Source organism: Rhineura floridana, chromosome 7 (genome assembly GCF_030035675.1).
Source record: "Rhineura floridana isolate rRhiFlo1 chromosome 7, rRhiFlo1.hap2, whole genome shotgun sequence".
Classification (NCBI taxonomy): domain Eukaryota; kingdom Metazoa; phylum Chordata; class Lepidosauria; order Squamata; family Rhineuridae; genus Rhineura; species Rhineura floridana.
In genome coordinates this window covers 148,715,701-148,737,935 of record NC_084486.1, presented here as the reverse complement: position 1 = coordinate 148,737,935, position 22,235 = coordinate 148,715,701, and the positions used below count along the sequence as shown (strand labels likewise).

The 22,235-nt window shown below is 43.8% G+C and overlaps 1 protein-coding gene across 1 annotated transcript in view; it reads right to left on the bottom strand.

The window, feature by feature from the left end:
• The window catches only part of LOC133389722 (uncharacterized), an 86,506-nt gene that overhangs the window by 30,474 nt on the left and 33,797 nt on the right, over window positions 1-22,235 (bottom strand). The window contains exons 3-4 of the mRNA XM_061637748.1: window positions 17,999-18,059; window positions 17,526-17,594 (exon numbers count right to left, since the gene is read on the bottom strand). Of these exons, the coding sequence (XP_061493732.1) occupies window positions 17,526-17,594; window positions 17,999-18,059 (130 nt within the window). The remainder of the gene's footprint in view (window positions 1-17,525; window positions 17,595-17,998; window positions 18,060-22,235) is intronic.

The window sequence follows — 22,235 nt, the reverse complement described above, 5'->3', positions numbered from 1 at the left end:
GAGGGGCAAGTCGGCTGGCAGAAGGGGGAGAGAAATAGAGTTTGCCTTCTGTGAAATAGATGCACTATCACAGGAAAAAACTGGGTTCAAAGAAGTGCTCTTGAGTGCTTGGGCTCAGACTCCACCTCTGCCTTGTATTCAAGTTCTGGGCCAAACCTCACCAGTTTCCAAAATCTCAAGAGCTTCAAATGCTGAAAGTTGCTCAAACTTAAGCATGTATACTACACTCATGGCTTTTCTGCTGTAGGTAATGAGAGAAGACACTACTTGCTGCCACTGAGCTACCTCCACAGTATAAATATAGCATACCTGGGCTGCTGCCTTTTTGGTCTGAAAAAAGAAGGGATCGTCCTGTCTCTGCAGAGACCAACAGATCTTATAGTGCCCCTAGTGGGAAGAAGAGTAAACTGCAGCTATTCTCTAGCACCAAAAGCTATCTGTAGTTGCATTCAATACTAGTATAGCAGTAGTAGAATTTTATTGCATAGCTGTAGGCTGTCGCAATGCAGACAGACAAATAAGCAGACAAACAATCAGCACATATTAAAATCTTGCAATAAAATAAAACAAATGGTATAAACTTAACATCACTTAGCGAAAATACACTCCGCAGATTACTAGTATAGCTTACTACAAAAACCTTGCTAGGAAAGAAAAATGACAACGTACTATATTGTTTTCACACACATACCTCATTAATCATTACTAGAGCTGCCAACTAAGTAATAATATTTATTGGAGCAATTTGTTTTGCAGTTAAATTTGCATACTATCAACATTTCATTCAGGATGTTTTGTGTAGATGACTGTATAATTTATAAATAAACACTACAGCTCGTTGGAATGAAAGGTCATCTTTAATATATATTGCAGTAACATAAGAGAATCAAAGTATTCACAAAAATACAGAAGTGTGCCCTTAACTTTCAGCAGTACCAATTTAAATTTAAATTTGCATCAAATGAAATTTGTCTCTGTTGTTAAATTAACTAAAGTTATATTTGGCTATCTACCAAACAATTGGGCGCATAGCACAAATCTTTGCTTGTGTGTATGCAAGTGAAAGTGGTTGCTGTGAAAGCTTGTGGCCCAGAGCATTGACTCATACAGTTATGCATGACTGGTGCATTTGATTGACTTAGCTGGTTCAGATGTTGTTATGGGCTCTGTTCAGAAAGATGTATTATTGCATGGAACGTGGCTTATGTGGAAGTTTTGTGTCTTATTGCATGCATCCCATGTAGTCATGTGGGACTGGTGAATTTGGGAGGTCTAGCTTGCTGGGAAGTCGCCGTTCCGGGCTCTTTTACGTAAAAGCATATTATAGCCCGGAACAGGTATCACAACGTGGTTTTCGTGGACGTTTTGTGTCTTATAGCATGCATCCCATGTAGTCATGTGGGACTGGTGAATGTGGGAGGTCTGGCTCACTGGGGGCATGGCTTCACGGAGATACAAGATGGCCACATAATCCCTTTGCTCTGCTCCTCCCCGAGATTCAACACCCTCTCTACACACACTATTTAACTCAAATACTCTTAATTTCCTCCTGCCTTACTCTGGGGAATGCTCTCCTCCCTTTCTAAGTCATAAGAACGTAAGAAGAGCCTGCTGGATCAGCCCAGTGGTCCATCTAGTCCAGCATCCTGTTCTCACAGTGGCCAACCAGGTGCCTGGGGGAAGCCCGCAAGCGGGACCCGAGTGCAAGAACACTCTCCCCTCCTGAGGCTTCCGGCAACTGGTTTTCAGAAGCATGCTGCCTCTGACTAGGGTGGCACAGCACAGCCATCATGGCTAGTAGCCATTGATAGCCCTGTCCTCCATGAATTTGTCCAATCTTCTTTTAAAGCCATCCAAGCTGGTGGCTGTAACTGCGTCTTGTGGGAGCAAATTCCATAGTTTAACTATGCGCTGAGTAAAGAAGTACTTCCTTTTGTCTGTCCTGAATCTTCCAACATTCAGCTTCTTTGAATGTCCACGAGCTCTAGTATTATGAGAGAGGGAGAAGAACTTTTCTCTATCCACTTTCTCAATGCCATGCATAATTTTATACACTTCTATCATGTCTCCTCTGACCCGCCTTTTCTCTACACTAAAAAGCCCCAAATGCTGCAACCTTTCCTCACAAGGGAGTTGCTGTCCAGTTCAGAACGAGAACCACCAGTCGGAGACGAGGGTGCAATAAATTCTTGTTTTATTAAAGTCATGGATACATCAAAGGCTGTGTGCCTCATAGAAACCCCTATGCTAACTCACTTCAATCCCTAACTGCACTCTAGATATGCTTGGCAATTTGTGAGGAAAGTTGACTCAGCACCCACTTCTGGGCGCGGTAGCCTCCAATAGGAGAGGTCTTGGGGCATAACCTCTCACTCCGTCGCACACATGCCCCCTTCTGCCCTGTCCGCTTCTCCCCACGTCATGAGCGCGGTGAGGGGGGGCCAGCCTCCGAGGGCTCATCGGAAAACACAGGTTCCTGATTGGCAGGCGGGAGAGCGGAGGGCGGGGAAGTGTCGGGCGTTTCTAAGATACTGCTTGGCGAAGGAGGAGTGTCTGCTCTCTCAGGAGCATCCCCCAACAGTCCCGTGGGAGTGCTGGGGGGCTGAGTGCTGTCCCATTGAGGGGCAGGACCAGCCGTGGGAACTGGTGGGGCGGGCGACTTGTTCTCTTCCCCAAGGTCGGGGTTAAACTCAACAACAGCTGGATTGTCCATGCTCCCTAACGGCTGAGGCTTCTGAAACTTATGCCTTCCCCCTCCTTCTTCAGGAAGGAGGCGGGGTCCGTCACCCCTGGGCTCAACAGTCGCTCCATCCCCTTGATCATTCTAGCTGCCCTCTTCTGAACCTTTTCCAACTCTATAATATCCTTTTTGAGATGAGGCGACCAGAACTGTACACAGTATTCCAAATGCGGCCGCACCATAGATTTATACAACGGCATTATGATATCGGCTGTTTTATTTTCAATACCTTTCCTAATTATCGCTAGCATGGAATTTGCCTTTTTCACAGCTGCCGCACACTGGGCCGACATTTTCATCGTGCTGTCCACTACAACCGCGAGGTCTCTCTCCTGGTCAGTCACCGCCAGTTCAGACCCCATGAGCGTATATGTGAAATTCAGATTTTTTGCTCCAATATGCATAATTTTACACTTGTTTATATTGCATTTGCCATTTTTCTGCCCATTCACTCAGTTTGGAGAGGTCTTTTTGGAGCTCTTCGCAATCCCTTTTTGTTTTAACAACCCTGAACAATTTAGTATCGTCAGCAAACTTGGCCACTTCACTGCTCACACCTAACTCTAGGTCATTAATGAACAAGTTGAAAAGTACAGGTCCCAATACCGATCCTTGAAGGACTCCACTTTCTGCAGCCCTCCATTGGGAGAACTGTCCATTTATTCCTACTCTCTGCTTTCTGCTTCTTAACCAATTCCTTATCCACAAGAGGACCTCTCCTCTTATTCCATGACTGCTAAGCTTCCTCAGAAGACTTTGTTGAGGTACCTTGTCAAAAGCTTTCTGAAAGTCCAATAATCACTAACAAAAATGGAGATAACAGTCAAGAAATCAGAAGGCGGCTACGACTGGGGAGGGCAGCTGTGAGAGAACTAGAAAAGGTCCTCAAATACAAAGATGTATCGCTGAACACTAAAGTCAGGATCATTCAGAACATGGTATTTCCAATCTCTATGTATGGATGTGAAAGTTGGACAGTGAAAAAAGTGGATAAGAGAAAAATCAACTCATTTGAAATGTGGTGTTGGAGGAGAGCTTTGCACATAGCATGGACTGCGAAAAAGACAAATAATTGGGTGTTAGAACAAATGAAACCAGAACTGTCATTAGAAGCTAAAATGATGAAACTGAGGTTATCATACTTTGGACACATAATGAGAAATCATGTTTCACTAGAAAAGACCATAATGCTGGGAAAAACAGAAGGGAGTAGAAAAAGGGGAAGGCCAAACAAGAAATAGATTGATTCCATAAAGAAAACTACAGACCTGAACTTACTAGATCTGGACAGGGTGGTTCATGACAGATGCTCTTGGAGGTCACTGATTCATAGGGTCGCCATAAGTCGTAATTGACTTGAAGGCACATAACAACAACAAAAACACCATACATTTAAAGCACATTGCTTCCCCCAAAGAATCCCAGGAAGTGTAATTTACCCCTGACAGAGCATCGTTCCCAGCACCCTTAACAAACTACAGTTCCCAGGATTCTCTGGGGGGAATGATGTGCTTTAAATGTATGGTGTGTACACAGCCTTAGACTCAGCCACCTAGCACTGATCCGAGCATCAGAGAACTAGAGAAAGTTTTAATGGGGGCATGTCTGGGAAGGTGTTATTGGTGGTCCTTGCTGTGGAGCTAAGGCCCCTGAAAGCTGCCCAAGGATACCAGGTGCTGGCGCCAACCCTGTTCTTTTCAAAATGCAGGCAATCCCTCTGCACATGACTCAGCTTTCATAAGCGATGCATCTTTTGCCAGTAAATTATTAAATTATTACAGGGGGTGGGTCAGGGTGCATCAAGCCTTTAATTGCTTGTCCCTTTCCTTCCCTGTAAAAAAAAAATATTCTTTTTACTTTGTTAGAGGATGGCTGGGTAGACTGCAAAGTGCAGCACTGGTGAGATCCTAGCACACACACACACATCTTAATTTTGTTGAAGCATTTATACCTGAAATTTAGCTTATTCAAATGTGTGCCACAGGCTTGTGCCCTGAGTCTGTCGAAGGAACAACACCCCTGTTGTGTCATCTAAGCACTACGAAAATGAGATGCCCCTGAGACCAAAGTACTTCCATGGAGATGGTATCTAGACTGAATTCCACACAAGAAATGAGCATCAGCGTTGCATTTTTTCCCCACAGCCGCCCGCCCTTTCTGAATGTTGTTCATTTGTATCTCAGCATACCAATCTGCTACTGAAAGGAAATGACTGCACAAAATGCGTGAAGAGAAATTGAGTCGCATATCTTGGCAATCCACACATTTGACGCTTTCTGTCTCATCTATGCTGATTTTTTTTAAATTTCCTGTTGTGTGGGTGCCAAGCCTCAGAAATTGCAGAACTGATACCATCTTCTGACAGTGGAGAGTTTTACCAACTTTCAGGCTTGCACTCTGTGCAAATGCGATATCAAGGAATTATGAGTGTGTCACCTGACAACAACTTCAAGATGCTTAGCCCTCCAGAACAAGTGGCAGGTGACAGACACTGAGGCACGTGGCTATTGACCTTGCAGACCCCAAGCAAATGAACTCATTATGATAAATCCAAGGAGGCGGCAGATTTAGGGGCACCAACAGGAATTTCTGGATCCATTATACTGTATGTGGATTGGTCTGACCCACAGCTTTGTATAAAATGTGCATATTCCTTGTGTCATGCACAAATGTGTGTCCTCTTTTGCAGATGGAGTAGAGGATCCAAAAATAAATTGGTGTCCAGACAAAATCTGAACAGATGAAGCTTTCCCCATAATTACATTCCCATGGTTATAAAAAAGGCTTAACTTGTTGAATTTCTGCCTGCCACATAGCTGATACATGCACAAGAACCTTACTTTCACGCAGTGCCAACCCTAAGCCTAGGATGCAATTCTGTACACACTTCCCTAGGAGTAAAGCCCATTAAACACAAAGAGATTTACTTCTGAAATACACAAGTACATCATAGTACTGTAAATTAACTATACAGTGAATTCATAAACCAAGAAACATGCCCAAGTCTCTTTGCAATGTTTTCACATTTTGCATTTGCCGTGGTGGGGATTCTTTAACATCCACCTGCACTTATTGTTGGTCAGTGAAGCATACTGTGAGACTCACAGACAGGGTTTTTAGCAGAGAGAGTGAAACCTGAAGCAGAAGGGTTAAGCTGGAAGAACAGAGCGCCAGGTTTGCCAAGGTCAGCAGCTGGCTGGCAAGCAGATAAGAAGGGATTCTTGCAGAAGCTCTGTGTGGGGGAAAAGTTGTTTGTGGAGAGAACTGTGTCTAATGTCTTTTGCTAGTAAAGACTCTTACAAGAAACTTGCCTGGCCTGGCTTATTTCCTGTTCTGTGCGACACTTGGATTTCTTCCTTGTATGATCTCTATACGCACGCACCAACAGCGGTTATGGGCCCAGCTTATCATACAAGGCAACGGGTTCGAGAGTCGTTGACATGACGTTGTTGCACACAGAGAAAAAGAAAGTGCAAGAAAGAGGCAAGTAAGAGTGGACAACATGGCTGTAAACCTGTCATCCGGGATGCCGATGGAGAGACTGAATGCTGTAAACTACTCCAGCTGGAAATGGAGAATGAGAGCAGTTCTGATTAAAGAAGATTTGAATGATGTAGTAGAAAACACCCCTCCGGCAGCTCCTTCAGCAGCGTGGTTGAAGAAAGACGAGAAAGCGAAGGCTTTTATTACTCTGGGGCTGTCTGATTCTCAACTGTTGCTGGTGAGTAATGAGCTGACAGCTAATCAGATGTGGGAGAAGCTAAGAGCCGCTCATGTGCAGCAAACTGCAGGGAGCAGGCTGTGTTTAGCACGGAAACTTTATCAGATGCGTTTTACAGATGAAGTGACTATGACAGAGCATCTGGCTGAATTTCATAGATTAAATGCTGAGCTGCAAGATAGAGGAGTGCATCATAGTGACATTCAGATGGTCTATATACTGTTATCTTCATTTGATCAAAAATGGGAGGTCATGGTCTCGAGCTTGGAAAGTTTACCAGACGGAAATCTAAATTTGAACTTTGTGGAACAGAAACTTCAACAAGAGTGGAATAGAAGACAAGAAAGTAAGAAAACTGAGTTAAAAGAGACTGTGGCTGTACAACAACAACAATATCAAAGAAACAGGCAAGAGAATAAAATATGTTATTTTTGTGGGTCCCGTGGACATATACAGAGACATTGTTTAAGGAAGAAGAGAAATAACAGGGACTTTGGAAGTCAGAGAACAAGCGTGAACTTTGTTACTAAGGAGGACAATAAACTAATTAACTCTAAGTGGCTTCTCGACAGCGGAGCGTCTAATTGCCTGATCACAGACTCTAGTTTATTTTACACTTCAAAGCCAGTGCAGGAGAAGATTTATCTGGCTGACGGATCGACTCAGGACGCAATTGCAAGAGGCACACTCAGGTTGAGTAATTTGGGAACTATATTGACAGATGTGTTATTGGTTTCTGGTTTAAAATACAACATTCTATCAGTAAGAAAATTGGCTCAAATAGGTTGTAAAATTACGTTTGAAGGGGATAGATGTTTTGTGAGAAAAGATGGTGAAATATGTATGCAAGGGAAATTACAGAACCAAATGTTTATGGTTGAGTGCACTCTTGATAAACCCACGTGTGCCTGGATAGGAGTAAATAAAAATAAACATGAAAACTGTTTACATGAATGGCACAGAAAATTGGGGCACGCACATTTTGAAAAAGTGAAAAATACTCCAAAGCATAGTCAAGATTTGGAATTAACACATTGTGAGCATGTGGATGAATGCGAGGTATGCTATAAAACAAAAATGACTGTGACTCCGGTAAATAAGAGCTGTGAAAGCATGACCACTAAACCCTATCAGCTCATACATGTGGATTTGGCTGGACCTTTCCAGTGCTCAAAAGGTGGAGCAAGGTTTTATTTAGTGATTGTGGATGATTTTTCCAGATTTACACATGTATTCTTATTGAAAAAGAAAAGTGAAGCAGAAGAGAAATTAAAGGCATTTATACAGAGGACAGAGACACAATATGGGGTTGTTATCAAAAATATCAAATCAGATCAAGGTGGGGAATTTACCAGTAATTCATTTAAAACATATTTGGAAAAGAAGGGAATAATACAGAGTCTCACTGCTCCCTTCAGCCCATCCTCCAACGGAACTGCAGAGAGGAGGAACCGGTCATTGCAGGATTCAATGAGAGCCATGCTAGCAGATGCAGATATGAATAACACTTATTGGGGTGAATGTATTCTGTACACTGTTTACATTCAGAACCGTCTTGTGCACAGAGTGATAGGCATGTCTCCATATGAGAAGTTGACTGGAAGAAAGCCCAGGGTGAAACACATAGAGCGTTTTGGGGCAAAATGCTGGGTACATGTTGCAAAACAGAAAAGGCATGGTAAATTAGGCTCAAGAGCTCAGGCAGGACACGTTTTGGGATTTCAGAATTCATATTATAGAATTTGGTTGCCTGAGAAACAACAATTAGTGTTAAGCAGAAGCATAAAGGTGATAGATAAACCTTGGAGAGAGAGTCAAACAGTTATCCTAGATGGTGCAAGCAAGCAGGAAGCAGCAGATGTTCCGTTTGGGTATCAAATACCATTAAGGACTGCATTGACTGATCTAATACACAGTGGCAAACGTACTGTAAAAAGACTGAGAAGTGAAGACATGGCAATGCAAGATACAGAAGTGCCAGGTACTAGTGCAAGAACAAGTGCAGACACAGGTGCAGGTCCAAGTAAAATAGAGAGTGAGGAAGAAATGGAAATAGATAATGTTAGGAGGTCAGAAAGAAAAACAAAAGGACAACCACCTCAGAGATTCACATTTAATGTTACACATAAGAATGATGAGACAGATGAATATCTGGTAGAATGGGAAAAAGAAGGGCCAATAGATAAAGAAACAATGGATCTCATGTGGAAATTTTGTATTGAGGAATGAAATATAAATGTGTTATCAAATAAAAGTGAACAAAAATGACTCTGTGAAACTTGTGTGAATAAAGAAATAAAGAAACAAAAACTGAACTGAAAAATGTAAATAGAAACTGTAAGGAAACAAACCATGTACTGATATGTATTGAAATGAAAAAGTTAATATTGTAGAAATGTAATAATGAACAATGAAGTTTTGTAATCTGTGAATCTCAGGTGGGGGCTGTTGGTCAGTGAAGCATACTGTGAGACTCACAGACAGGGTTTTTAGCAGAGAGAGTGAAACCTGAAGCAGAAGGGTTAAGCTGGAAGAACAGAGCGCAGGTTTGCCAAGGTCAGCAGCTGGCTGGCAAGCAGATAAGAAGGGATTCTTGCAGAAGCTCTGTGTGGGGGAAAAGTCGTTTGTGGAGAGAACTGTGTCTAATGTCTTTTGCTAGTAAAGACTCTTACAAGAAACTTGCCTGGCCTGGCTTATTTCCTGTTCTATGCGACACTTGGATTTCTTCCTTGTATGATCTCTATACGCACGCACCGACACTTATTGTGCCGTAGTATTTGTAGAAAATAACGTCTAGGAGTACCTGATCTCAGACAAATCCACTACAGGAAAGATACAGCCTAGTTGCTAGGAAAAAAGGAAGGGCAAACTATGGAGATTCTAAGAACTAGAAAAAGAGACAGAAGCAGGAAAAGAGCACAAAAGCAGAAGGGGAAATGGCAGCTCTTTAGGGCCCTAAGGATGCCCATTGCCTGATGTCGAAACAACTCATCAGTCACAGTTCTGACTTCACTCATTGGCTAAAAACGCTGAAAGGTGGGAGCAGCCAGACTGGGTCATCTCACAGAAATCAGTTAGAAAGGTGCCTGCACAGTTTGCTTCAAGGGTTTCTTTCCGGGAGGGCTAGATACTTGCTTTTATAAAAGAAAGGAAGCTCAGTCTAGGGCCTCTGCTGACTACTGCCCAGCATATCAGCAGCCCTGGATGGATTTGCAGTTGGCCAGTGGCTCTTCTGTTGGCAAACTGGCATTAGAAACCGCCTCACCTGTTCTGAAGTGTACTGCCTTCAAGTCGATTCGACTTATGGCAACCCTATGACTAGGGTTTTCATGGTAAGCGGTATTCAGAGGGGGTTTCCCATTGCCTTCCTCTGAGGCTGAGAGGCAGTGACTGGCCCAAGGTCACCCAGTGAGCTTCATGGCTGTGTGGGGATTCAAACCCTGGTCTCCCAGGTCATAGTCCAACACCTTAACCACTACACCACACTGGAGGGGAGTAGATTAAGAACATTAAGCCAAGGCCCTATTGCAGTTCTCTCAGCATGAAGAATGGGCAGAAAGTAAGTAAAGTGCAGACCATTGGCCTGTTTCCAATGGACCAACTGGCATAGCATTCTCCAGCCTGGTGCCCTCCAATTATTTTGGACTATAGCTCTCCTTGGCCCCAGCCAAGCACAGTTGCCCGCTAATGGCACATGGCCCCCAGAAGGCTGCTCAGAGGTAGCATCCTCAACCCTGCTCCAGACAGAGGGGTTCTAAAGTCAGGAGGGACTAGAACCAGGAGGTGCTCTTCTGCTCAGGTCCTGCTTGTGGGCTTTCCATAGGCATCTGGCTGGCCACTGTGACAATAGGATGCTGGACTAGATGGGCCTTTCAGCTGATCTAGAAGCAGGACTCTTCTTATATTCTTATGACTGGCTCCTTGGGTCACATGATCCGGTGCAAATCAGCTTGCAGTGTTGCCTTGGTGGGCCGCTGGACCCTCTGCAATTGCAGCTGCATGCCCACCATACATGTAAAAGCTTGGAAAGTCAAGATCAGTTAGTCATTCCAGCTGCAATGTAAGACACCCATTTTTCCTGTGTGATGATGGGAGGCTAGCATCCATTGCTTGTATATTGTTGTAAACTGCCCAGAAAGCTTCGGCTATGGGGCGGTATACAAATGTAATAAATAAATAAATAAATAAGTAGATAAATAGATAAAACTCATATAAAAATACATGAAAATGGAAATGGTCTGCCTTCAAGTCAATTCTGACTTACGGCGACCCTATGAATAGGGTTTTCATGGTAGGTGGTATTCAGAGGTGGTTTACCACTGAGAGACAGTGACTGGCCCCAGGTCACCCAGTGAACTTCATGGCTGTGTGGGGATTCGAACCCTGGTCTCCCAGGTCGTACTCCAGCACCTTAACCACTACGCCACACTGCCTCTCACCAAAATCCTTGGAACTGCAGTTTACTCCTCACAGACCTACCGTTTCCAGCAGCCTTAACATACTACATTTCCCAGGAATCTTGGTTGGATATGTGTGCTTTAAATGTGCTTTAAATGTATGGTGTGTACACGGCCTGAATCTACAACTTCTTCAGCACAGGTTCTGTTCAGGAGGGTAAGGCACTAGAAGCAACTTGAGGCAGGGTGTCCCAGTTTGAGACTCTTAACACTTTATACATTTTTGTCCTCAGGGAAGTAGAATAAAGACAGAGAATTTGGTGTCACAGCAGGCCTGTGAACAACTTGCCGTCTCCACGACCAACAGTGTGCTGCCATTTGCTGATCTCTTTGGGGAAGTAGCAGTGTCAATCCCAGCAAAGGTTTTGGAGCAAAAGTGCGCTTTTACAGAGTCAGCGTTTAAAGGGGCAGGCCATGTTTTGTAGGGACAATGGCTGTCTAATAGTCCGGGATGATGACCTGAGCTTGCATCAATGTGAGCTAACAAGAGAAGATGGACTCTTAATCGCTGGGGATCTCTCTCTAGTGGTTGGAATGAAACATTCGTCAGTGTCTGCAAACGGTGTCCACCAGCTGAAGAAGGAAAGCTACAACACAGCAAAAAGCAGCTGAAATTAGACATTAGAGTTGGGAAATGGTGCTAGGAGGGCATCTGCTTTCATGCAGAAGTCCCCAGTATCTCCAGGAAGGGCTTGGGGGAGAAACGTGTCTGAAACCCCGGAGAGGCACTGGCTGCCAGTCTGCTTAGACAATATTAAGCCAGATGGATCAATGGTCTCGATAGAAGGCAGCTTCCTAAGGTCCTTCACAAAGTTAGTCGAAATGGGGATGCAGCCTTGGGGGTGATGCAGAAGCTTACGAAAGGAATGCCTGTTTCTTTCCAATATGTTCTGTTTATATGTTTGCACATAATACAAACATTACCAAAAAGACCCGGAAATTTCCCGTGCTCTTTAATCCAAAGGAAGCTAAGCTGCATAAGAAGAACCCAGCCGGCTCAGGCCAACATTCTGTTTCATCCAGCATTCTGTTCCCTCCAGGAAACTCACAAGCAGGACGTGGGGGCAATGGCGTTATGCTGCTCATGATCCCCAGCAACCTGTATTCAGAGGCTGCCACTGGTTCTGGAGGGAGCATATGGCCTATCATGTCTAGTAGCCAATAGCCTTTCTCCTCCATGAATTTATCTAATTCCCTTTTAAAGCCATCCAAGTTATTGCCCGTTACCACATCTTGCAGTAACAAGTTCCGAGTGCTTGAAATGAACTAGTTCGGTTGACATGCACCCAGAAGCAGTTCACTAAAGATGAATTAAGTTCATTTTGGGTTGAACTTTGAATGGTTTGAATGTTCATTCTCCCTCTCCCCAAGCAGGAGGCCTGGACTCATACCTTTCCTTTCCTTTATAAAGTAAGTCAATTGGACATGTATAAAGAAAGTTAGAAACATGGAGGCAAAGTTCTAAGGCTTATTAGGCAGATACAGAGGCACTGTTGCTAGGGTATTTTAGTCATTTAATCACAGTTGCCAAGCTTAAGAAGGAAGGGATGTGAGTCATTTCCTGTATCTTCCCTGTTAAAGAGATTAGCTCTCTTCCAACAAGAGCAGCTTGCAGGCAGAAGTACAGTATAGGAACAAAGCAAATGATGCCTTTTGCCTTTTAACAGCTGTGTGTCTGGTGTTGGAAGTGGGGCAAGAGCAACTCCTGTTTTGTTCTTTTGTTTAAGCTCCAGAAGGAAGATAGAGCTAGGGTCCTCCAGATGGATAGGCTTGTTTACCTTTTACCTGTGATGCTCTGACTGACTTCCTTCTGAAGCTAGACTGTGACGCCTTTAGGGAACCTTACCTGCCCCTCCTCCTTCCACCCTTTCCATCCCTTTCTTCTCTGGCTGACCAGGAGAGAGGAGACATCACTTTGTCTCTGCTCTCTCCTAGCATGAGGCTAACTCCCGCACCTGGGCATTATGCCTCCAACCTAGCTAGTTAGTAAGAACTAGATTTGCCTTTTCTATCTACAATGTATTTCTATAAATAAAGTAGCTTTTCTTATTTTACTAAGTCTCAAGTCTCAGTGATGCTGATGCAGGGTAAAAGCCTGCTTTCTTAGGCAAACGCACACACACGCTAGCACACTCGCATTTCAACATCTGCTGTTACTCTGCTGCTGCTGTTGTTTTGCTTTGAACGAAATTAAGCACACAAATACACAGCGCAACATCTGGCACAAATTTTAAAGGGTAAACTTTTTCTACTATGGGAATACAATTATGGTGAAAGCTTTGCCTATTAACATTCTGTCAGACATGTTATTACTTGTGTGTGGCTCCTGATTTACTCTTGGACCTTAGGCTTCAGCACAACAGCCTATAACATTCTGAAAAAAAATATTCCAGAGGATGAACTTTTTATGAATGGCAAGAAATTAATCTGGATGAACTCGAACTGAACTAGTCTGTTTTGTAAAGGGACAAACTTGAACCAGAACTAGTTCCTTTTTGGACAAGACCAACTTGTTCCTTTTCAAAACAAACTTTCCAAGTACAGCGAGTTCCATAGTTTAACTATGTGGTGCATGAAGAAGTCCTTCCTTTTGTCTGTCCTGAATCTCCCACGTTTCAGCTTCATCGGATGGCCTCGATAGGAGGATGTGAGCAACTCTGTAGCCCTGCTGCATAACAACTCCTCATCACTCAGGGATGCTGGGAGAGCATATAATGATGTGCAGCCCTCCATCGTGGCATTGCAAAGCTAAACACTTTCCTCTGCGCTCTTTTTCAGCCATTAGATTAATTTTGCAGAATTACTATATATTCACACTCATTTCAATTCCAGCACAATGGCATCCAATTCCACAGCACACTGCTGCTAGGCGACATCTGTTTTTCTCAACACATCTGTTTTTGTCCAATGCAATTCAAATGCCTTTTCTGACTAACACAGCTATTGTCTATCAAGTACTGTATCAATAACAAGAATGGTACTGAGTCTGTTCATTAGAGAGCTGTTTGTGTTGAAGGTGATAAAACATAAGGATGCAGGCTTCTCAGGCAACACTCTTTAACAGGTGTTGGCGAATTTAGCTGTTTTATAACTGAGAAGGATAATTGGCTGATATTTCATTAATGGAAGCTAATGAGAAGAGATGGTCTCCTGACAGCTGGGAGTCTCTCTAGAGTAGCTGGAATGAGATATCCATCTCTGTCCTAGAAACTCCACGCAGTAGGAAAAGCTGCCCCTGTTTGGATGTCATGGAGTTAATGGCACAGAACCTTGGTCAATTATTAAAAGATAGCAACCCTATCACTGCCTCAAATAGGTGGAAACGGCTGAAACCCAGACAGGTGGTGATCCCTGCAACTGAGATATTTTCAGTGTTCATTCTTGCACAGAGGGATTTGTTTATTTTCCTGCTGTTAAGTCTGCTTGTGCTTGGAAATGTCTTGGGATTAGCTGTTTTCAAGGCAGAGTGAGAGGAGAGTGTGTAAATCTTTCTTTTGCAGGAGAGAGAAAATATTTGGATTCAGTTCCATGGCATCTGTCTGTGATATATAAGCCGGTCCTGTCCTTTCTGAAGCCTGGGAGTTAGCAAGCCAGAGTGGGATGGAGAGGAAAGTGCACGTTGCTGTGGATTTGGCTACACTTCTGTTTCCACATATTTCAGGAGTCTGGTTGTTTACTAATAGAAGGGAAAAGGCACTTCTTGAAATTGCCCACCCCATCTGTTGTTGATACAACCTTCTTGCGCTCCTTGACAGAAGCTCTCCATCAAGGAAAGAAAGTGTTCGTCCCGCCTGTAAAAGATGGCGACACTCTAGGGATGGGATCTGTTGGTTCATGCGAAAGCACAGGCCGGTATCGATACGAGCTCTTCGTGGTCCGCTAGCTGCTGCTTTACTAACCCTTTTTTCCCCCTCACAAAAAATATTGATATTAATATCGATATCTTTAAAGGAAATATCAATATTTTGAAAGGAAATATCAATATTTTGAAAGGAAATATCAAAAAATGAAAGGATTTCTTGATAAAATTATTGTTCTTAATGTCGATATTTTAGAACTGTGGAAAATCGCTACATAAAAATCCAATCTGCAGTGATCTGCCCATGAGCTACCAGGCCAGGTTCAAGGTTCTGACTTTGATGTACAAAGCCCCATGCAGCTTAGGATCAGGATGCCTGAAAGATCATCTTACCTGACCTCTTATATACCCAGTCGATCTCTGTGCTCTGCAGGTGAGGGCCTCTTGCAGATACCATCTTATCAGGAAGTCCGTTCTGCACAACATAGGAAATGGACCTGTAGTGTAGTGGCACCGACCCTGTGGAATTCCCTCCCTTTAAATATTAGACAGGCGCCACCTCTGTTATCTTTTCGATGCCTACTGAAGACTTTCCTCTTTCAACAAGCCTTTTAAGCAGAGGCCTTATCCCAGTCTGTGTTGGAATAGCTTTTTAAGATGTTTTTAAACCTATTTGTTTAAAGATGTTTTTAAGATGTTTTGTTTTAATATGATTTAAAGTCTTTTGTTTTTAAGAAGTTTTAGAGTGCTTATAGTATTTTTGTTTGCCACCCTGGGCTCCTTTTGGGAGGAAGGGTGGGATGTTATTATTATTATTATCATCATCATCATCATCAATCATCATCATCATCATTGTTGTTGTTGTTGTTGTTGAATAAACAAATTAATGGAACATTCAGTACCAAATCCGAATTGGGTCAGATTTTAGCACATCCCTGCAACACCCAACATCACAACCAACCCAGTAGGGTAACTCACTAGCAACAGGTGCCCCATCCCATTTTTCTCTTCTAGGGCAAGGCGTGTAGGGATTCCCACTGCCTTATGGTGGTCTCCTCAGGAGTAGGGGGACTGCCAACTGAATTACAAGTCTCCTGCCTGGCAACTTCATCACCCCCCCCGAAAAAAACATCTCCCAGGCGTTTTAAACAAGTACCATAGCCCCAAAAGTCTGAACAATGTGGTGGTGATTTTGGGGGGAAGAGGGGACAAACAGCCCTTGATTGTGTTCAGGAACCAATGCAGACAAGAAATTCAATTAAGCAATTTATTTAAGGCGCTCTCCAGACAACCTTTTTATTGTGCATTCATGCTTATTTGTGTTCACAATGCTATTGGGGCAATCACACGCAATCCCCCTTTCAAGACTGTTTGCACACTGCTTCATTTCCAGTCAGTGCATATCCTGTAACTTCCTGTAGGTTTTTAATACCATAAATATTCTGTTTTATTTTTGTCCCACTTTTGTTGCATTCAGAGCTCCTCCGGACAGCAATAATGTGCTCGCACAGGGGAAGCATCACAGAAGACACTAAAGCAGAATAAGCCCACCACTAATGAACTATAATTGTGGCAAGAGCATGTCGCAGAATGCACCTGCAACAAAACGCAGGTCATATCTCCCTATGTGCTCGATCACCAAATGAGTTTGGTTCATTTTCATTTGTTTGGGCCACAGGCCATAATAATGCGGCATCATAACAGGTGATATTAAAATCTGAGGTGAAACAGTGGTACCAAGATGACAGCAGCAGAAGACACCAATAATCAAATATACAGCCTGATAACTCTGTCATGTGCGGGGGGGGTGAGACAGACACCAGTGCTCCCCCCATACAGTCATGACTTCGGATCTCCGCAGCACCTTGGCAACTGACAGAGAGGGGAAGCAGTCATCAGCAGGGCCAGGGGTGTGAACTGCAGACACACTAGACCAAGTCCCTGTCACCAGGGATGAGCCCTCAAAGCAGGTACCCCTTGACCCCAAGCCAGGACCGCCCCCCGAGACAGCAGTCCTTGAGATGGATCCACCTGAGGGACTAGCATCCTCACCCCCAAGGGCCTCCCACTCCAGAGAGCCCACTCACCAACACAGCTTGACTCTTTGCTAGGAGGCAGCAACCAGGACCATTTAGTATTTTTAGTGTTTTGTTTGCCATCCTGGGATCCTACTGGGAGAAAGGGTGGGATATAAATTCTTCTTCTTCTTCTTCATCATCATCATCATCCCAGAGCAGCTTATCCCAGTGCTGAAATGGCAACATTGCTCTGAGATGCTTGGTTTATCCTCGTGCCCTTGCCATTATTATTATTGTTGCTGTTGCTATGAATATGTCGAGGAAATCAAAGCAAGATCTTCACAGTCACATTTTCAGCAGCTGGGGAGGCTCCGTCCTGGTTCCAGACACACTCACTAACAAGATCACCCCAAAAACCCTGGTAACCTCAAGCCAGAAAAGGAAGAAAGAGGCCACATTCACACCAGACATTTATTCCACTAGTATTCCACTTTGAACAGTCATGGCTTCCCCCAAAGAATCCTGGGAAGTGTCATTTGTGATGGGTGCTGGGAGTTGTTAGGAGACGCCCTCGTCCCCTCACAGAGCTCCAGTTCCCAGAGTTCTCCAGGAAGAGGGACTGAATGTTCAACCGCTCTGAGAATTGTAGCTCTGTGAGGAGAATTGGGGCCTCCTAGCAACTCTCCGTATCCTTAACAAATGAACCTTCCCAGGATTCTTTGGGGAGAGCCATGACTGTTTAAAGTATATGAAGGGGAAGGGCTGCCTGAGGCAGCGCCTTGGCACATACCTTGGCATCGCGCAACATGCGACGCTAACTGTGCACTTAGCGTCACACTTGGAGTCGTCTTGGGGCTGTCTTGGAGAAAGAAGACACCGGAAGAAATGTTCATAACGCTACTGATTATAGAAGATGGTGGTCAGGTGGGGAGGAGCACAATGGGAAATTAGAGAATATTTTTAGATAAATTTTATAATTGTTATATTCTTTTTGTTTGGTTTTGTATTTGATTTATTCTGTTTTCATGTTATGCATGTTAGAGATTTATTGTTCAGTGATGTTTCTTTAAAACGTGAATTACTGTTTTTCTTTGTTATGAGCAATTGTATCAAATGTGATTGTATATTGATTTTTATGTTGTAAACAGCCCAGAGAGCTTCGGCTATGGGGCGATATACAAGTGTAATAATAATAAATAATAATATAAAGTGGAATAATAGTGGAATAAATGTCTGGTGTGAACGTGGCCAGGAAAGCCTCACAGCTCCCATACATGAGGAAGAGTCTCAGGCCACCATTCTCCTGCCCAGAGAAGAACATCAGCTGGAATGCGATATGGAGGGGAACACAGACTGTCAGCCAGAGCTGCCCAAGGGAGACCACAGATACGCAGGGCTAGAGCCTTGGATGGCCACCTTTGGGAGGATATGAAGGCAAAGAGAGCATTTTGGGGTCTTCTTGTGGGTGAGTGTGTCTGGGTGAAAGCCTGACCGCCACTGTTCTGTTGAGGATAGCAAGATGAACAGCAGCTGGAGCATAATTATTCACGATATTATTATCTTCAGTATGTAATTTTGTTATTATTACATGTTTTATATTGTACTCGGTGTTCTTGTCTTGTAAGCCGCTTTGAGTATTGTTGCAATAAGAAAGTGGGGTATAAATATTAAATCTAAACTGATCTAATGAGAACTAGCATAGATAGGAACCTAAGCTTTACACAGAGCCATACCATTGGTCCGTGCAGCTCAGTATTGTCTACACTGACTGGCAGCAGCTCTCCAGGGCTTCAGGCTGGTTCTCTTCCAGTCCTACCTGGAGATGCCGGGGACTGAACCTGCAAACCTCTGCATGCAATGCAGATGCTCAAGTTGCAACCCTTCCTTGTGCTAGGCTCCAGACCAAAGGGCTGCCCCTTGAAGACTCTCCACTCCCCAGCAAGCGTAGTTGGGGCTAGGAAGTATCTAGGGCTTGACTGGCCTAGAATTTTTGTTGCAGCAAGTTGTCTGGTGAGTTTCAGGAAGTTTCTGTGAGTTTCAGGAGTTTCTCCTGGAACCGCCTCTTGTCCTGGAGGCTCTGCATATAGCTGAGAGGACAGAATAAGTATTTTATTTTATCGGGACAATTTCTATGCCACTTATATTTAAACAAACTCTACGTTGTTTACAACATAAGTTTAAAACATCTTAAATAAACAGCAAATACAAAAAGCAAACACAACCACCGAAGAATTTCTACATTCTGGAAGACACGGTTAACAGCGACACAGAACATAAACTTTTGTACCAAAATGAACATTGCACATAAAGATCAACTACAAACAATGCAGGAAAAACTCATAATAAACATAATAAGCAACTGAACGATATGTTCCTGCGCTGAGCAGGGGGTTGGACTTGATGGCCTTATAGGCCCCTTCCAACTCTACTATTCTGATTCTATGATTCCTCTAGACAGCAGGAAATAGAATGACTAATAAAAATCAAGTGAAAAACAAAAACAAATTCAGCCTTTTAAAATAACATGATAGATGATTAGACTAAAGAAAAGCAACTCACTTCCTAGCAACTCTACATCAGTCGTCTCATTAAAAAAAAGCTAACTACAGCTGGAAATGTATATCATAGGGTAGGGTTGCCAGGTTCAATCCCTGAGACTGATCCTGTATCTTTAGGAGAAGAGAAAGTCAGTCAAGTGCAGGTGTTCTTGCAACCCTGTAATAGGAAAAACCACAAGGTGGAATTCTTCCTTCCCCCTGCACAGCTTTTAAAGATACAGAAGACCTCTTGGTTGCCAGGCCCAGCCTCCAAGTGGTCTTCTGTATCTTTAAAAGTTGTGCAGGGGGGAGGGAGAATTCCACCTTGTGGTTTTTCCCATTACACTGTTGCAAGAACACCTGCACTTGGCTGACTTTCTTTTCTCCTAAAGATACAGGATCAGTCATAGAATCATAGAATAGTAGAGTTGGAAGGGGCCTATAAGGCCATCAAGTACAACCCCTTGCTCAATGCAGGAATCCAAATCAAAGCATTCCCGACAGATGGCTGTCCAGCTGCCTCTTGAATGCCTCCAGTGCTGGAGATCCCACTACCTCGCTAGGTCATTGGTTCTATTGTCCTATGGCTCTAACAGTTAGGACGTTTTTCCTGACTTCCTGCAACTTGAGCCCATTATTCTGTGTCCTGCCCTCTGGGACGATCAAGAAGAGATCCCGGCCCTCCTCTGTGTGACACCTTTCGTGTACTTGAAGAGTGCTATCATATCTCCCCTCAGTCTTTTCTTCTCCAGGCTAAACACGCCCAGTTCAGGGATTGAACCTGGCAACCCTATCATAGGGAGAGTGTGGCCCTGTTAATTCTCCTTGATTTCTCAGCAGCTTTCGATACCATCGACCATGGTATTCTCCTGGAATGGCTGTCCAAGGCGAGGGTGGGAGGCACTGCTGTGCAATGGTTCCAGTCTTGCTTGGATGGCTGACCTCAGAGGGTCGTGCTTGGGGAATGGTCTTCAGCCCAGTGGAGCCTCCAGTGTGGGATCCTGCAAGGTTTGATTCTATCCTCCATGCTATTTAATAGCTACATGAAACCGCTGGGTGAGATGATCTGGAGTTTTAGAGTACATTGTCAGCAGTATGCTGATGACACACAGCTCTACTCCTCCTTTACATCGCAGGTACGGTAGTGGATGTGCCAAATTGGTGTCTTGCCTCCGTAATGGACTGGACAGAGCCAATAAAACTGAAGCTTAATCCAGACAAATGGGTGGTTTTCTAGACCGGTTGGACGGGTTGTGGTCTACTCTGGATGGAGTTACATTGCCTGGGAGTACTCCTGGATCCACTACTGTTGCTTGAGGCTGAAGTGGCCTTCCACCAGCTTCGACTAGTGGCCCAGCTATACCCATATCTGAACAAGGATAGCCTAACTTCTGTTGTCTACACTCTGGTGACCTCTAGGTTAGACTACTGCAATGTGTTATATGTGGGGCTGCCTATGAAGACAGCTTGGAAACTCCAGCTGGTGTAGAACCCAGCGTTCAGATTGCTGACCGGAGTAGGTCAGTTCATACACATGATACCAATTTGGGTACAGCTGCACTGGCCACCAATTCGTTTCCAGGCTCAATTCAAAGTGCTGGTTTTGACCTATAAATTATTTATTTATGTATTAGATTTATATCCCGCCCTTCCTCCCAGCAGAAGGCCAGAGCTGCAAGCAAAAGCACTACAAACCCTCTAAAACACCATAAAAACAGACTTTAGAATATATTACAACAAAACATGCGACTCAGGGCCTCAATATCTCAAGGACCGTCTCTGAACAGACCCGGACCCTGAGTTTGTCATCAGAGGTCCATCTTCATGTGGTCCCTCCATAGGAGGTTCAGAGGGCAGTAACATGAGAAAGGGCCTTTTCAGTGGTGCCCTCCCAGCTGTGGAATGCTCTCCCCAGAGAGGTATGTCTGGCACCGTCTTTATCCACCTTTAGGTGCCTCGCAAAGCCCTTTCTCTTTTCCCAGACCTTTGGCCATTGATGTATGGAGTCTTGGCTATTGATGACCTCTTCTCATAAGATGGGACCTGTAGACCTGCTCTTGATTTGCATTGATTGTGTTTGTTTAACTGTTTTTTTATTGTCAGAAATGTTTTTCTGTTTTATTGATTCTGTTGTTTTTAACTAGTTAATGAAAGTTGCTTTGGGTCACCTTGGTGAGAAAAGCAACCAACTAATAACAATAACAATTCAGTTCATTCAAATACAGTAGTGTAGCGGCAAATCCAGAAGTGCAGGGTCCTTTCATGATAGTCATGTTAAGCCCCCTCACTCGTTTGCTCTCTGTTGTCATCTCCACACTCCTCAGTCCTTCGGACATGTGCCCTCTCCCACAACAACAGACGTTCCTACAAGCCTATCAGCATGGGAGGGGAGTGTATTAGCTACTGAGAAGAGTCTTCTTTTTCACTCTGATTGGCTTCAATCAGCAGGAAGGACAAGGAACCATGTTAGACTGTTATTCTCAGTGGCTAACACACTTCCCTTTCCTGCTGATTGGCTTGTAGGATGCTGGAGACATAGGGACCCTGCTCCCAAAAAAGTAAGGGGTCTAAGACCCTCCAAGATCCTGTAAAGCTACATCCCCTCTCAAACCCTTACAAGTTCAGCATACTCACATTAATCAAACACATCAATGCTAAAGCGCTGATTTACTCATGGAGGGGAATGGGCTCCAAGATGGTTCTGCGTGGGTAGGGATGGGTGAGAATTTCGATTCATATTTCAAGCAGAATTTATCAATTTCCAAAACAATATGGGAACCGAAACACAGCCATCCTTCAAATTTCTCATTTATTAGAATTTTGGGATGCAGTTTGCCGACTAAGCAACATATATTAGGGAAAAGTGTGCATAAAATGAGCACATGAGTCAAAATAACATGCAAAAAGGCATCAAATGATGAGAAATGGCTTGCAAAAATGTGTACCTTTGTCAAAACTGTCCA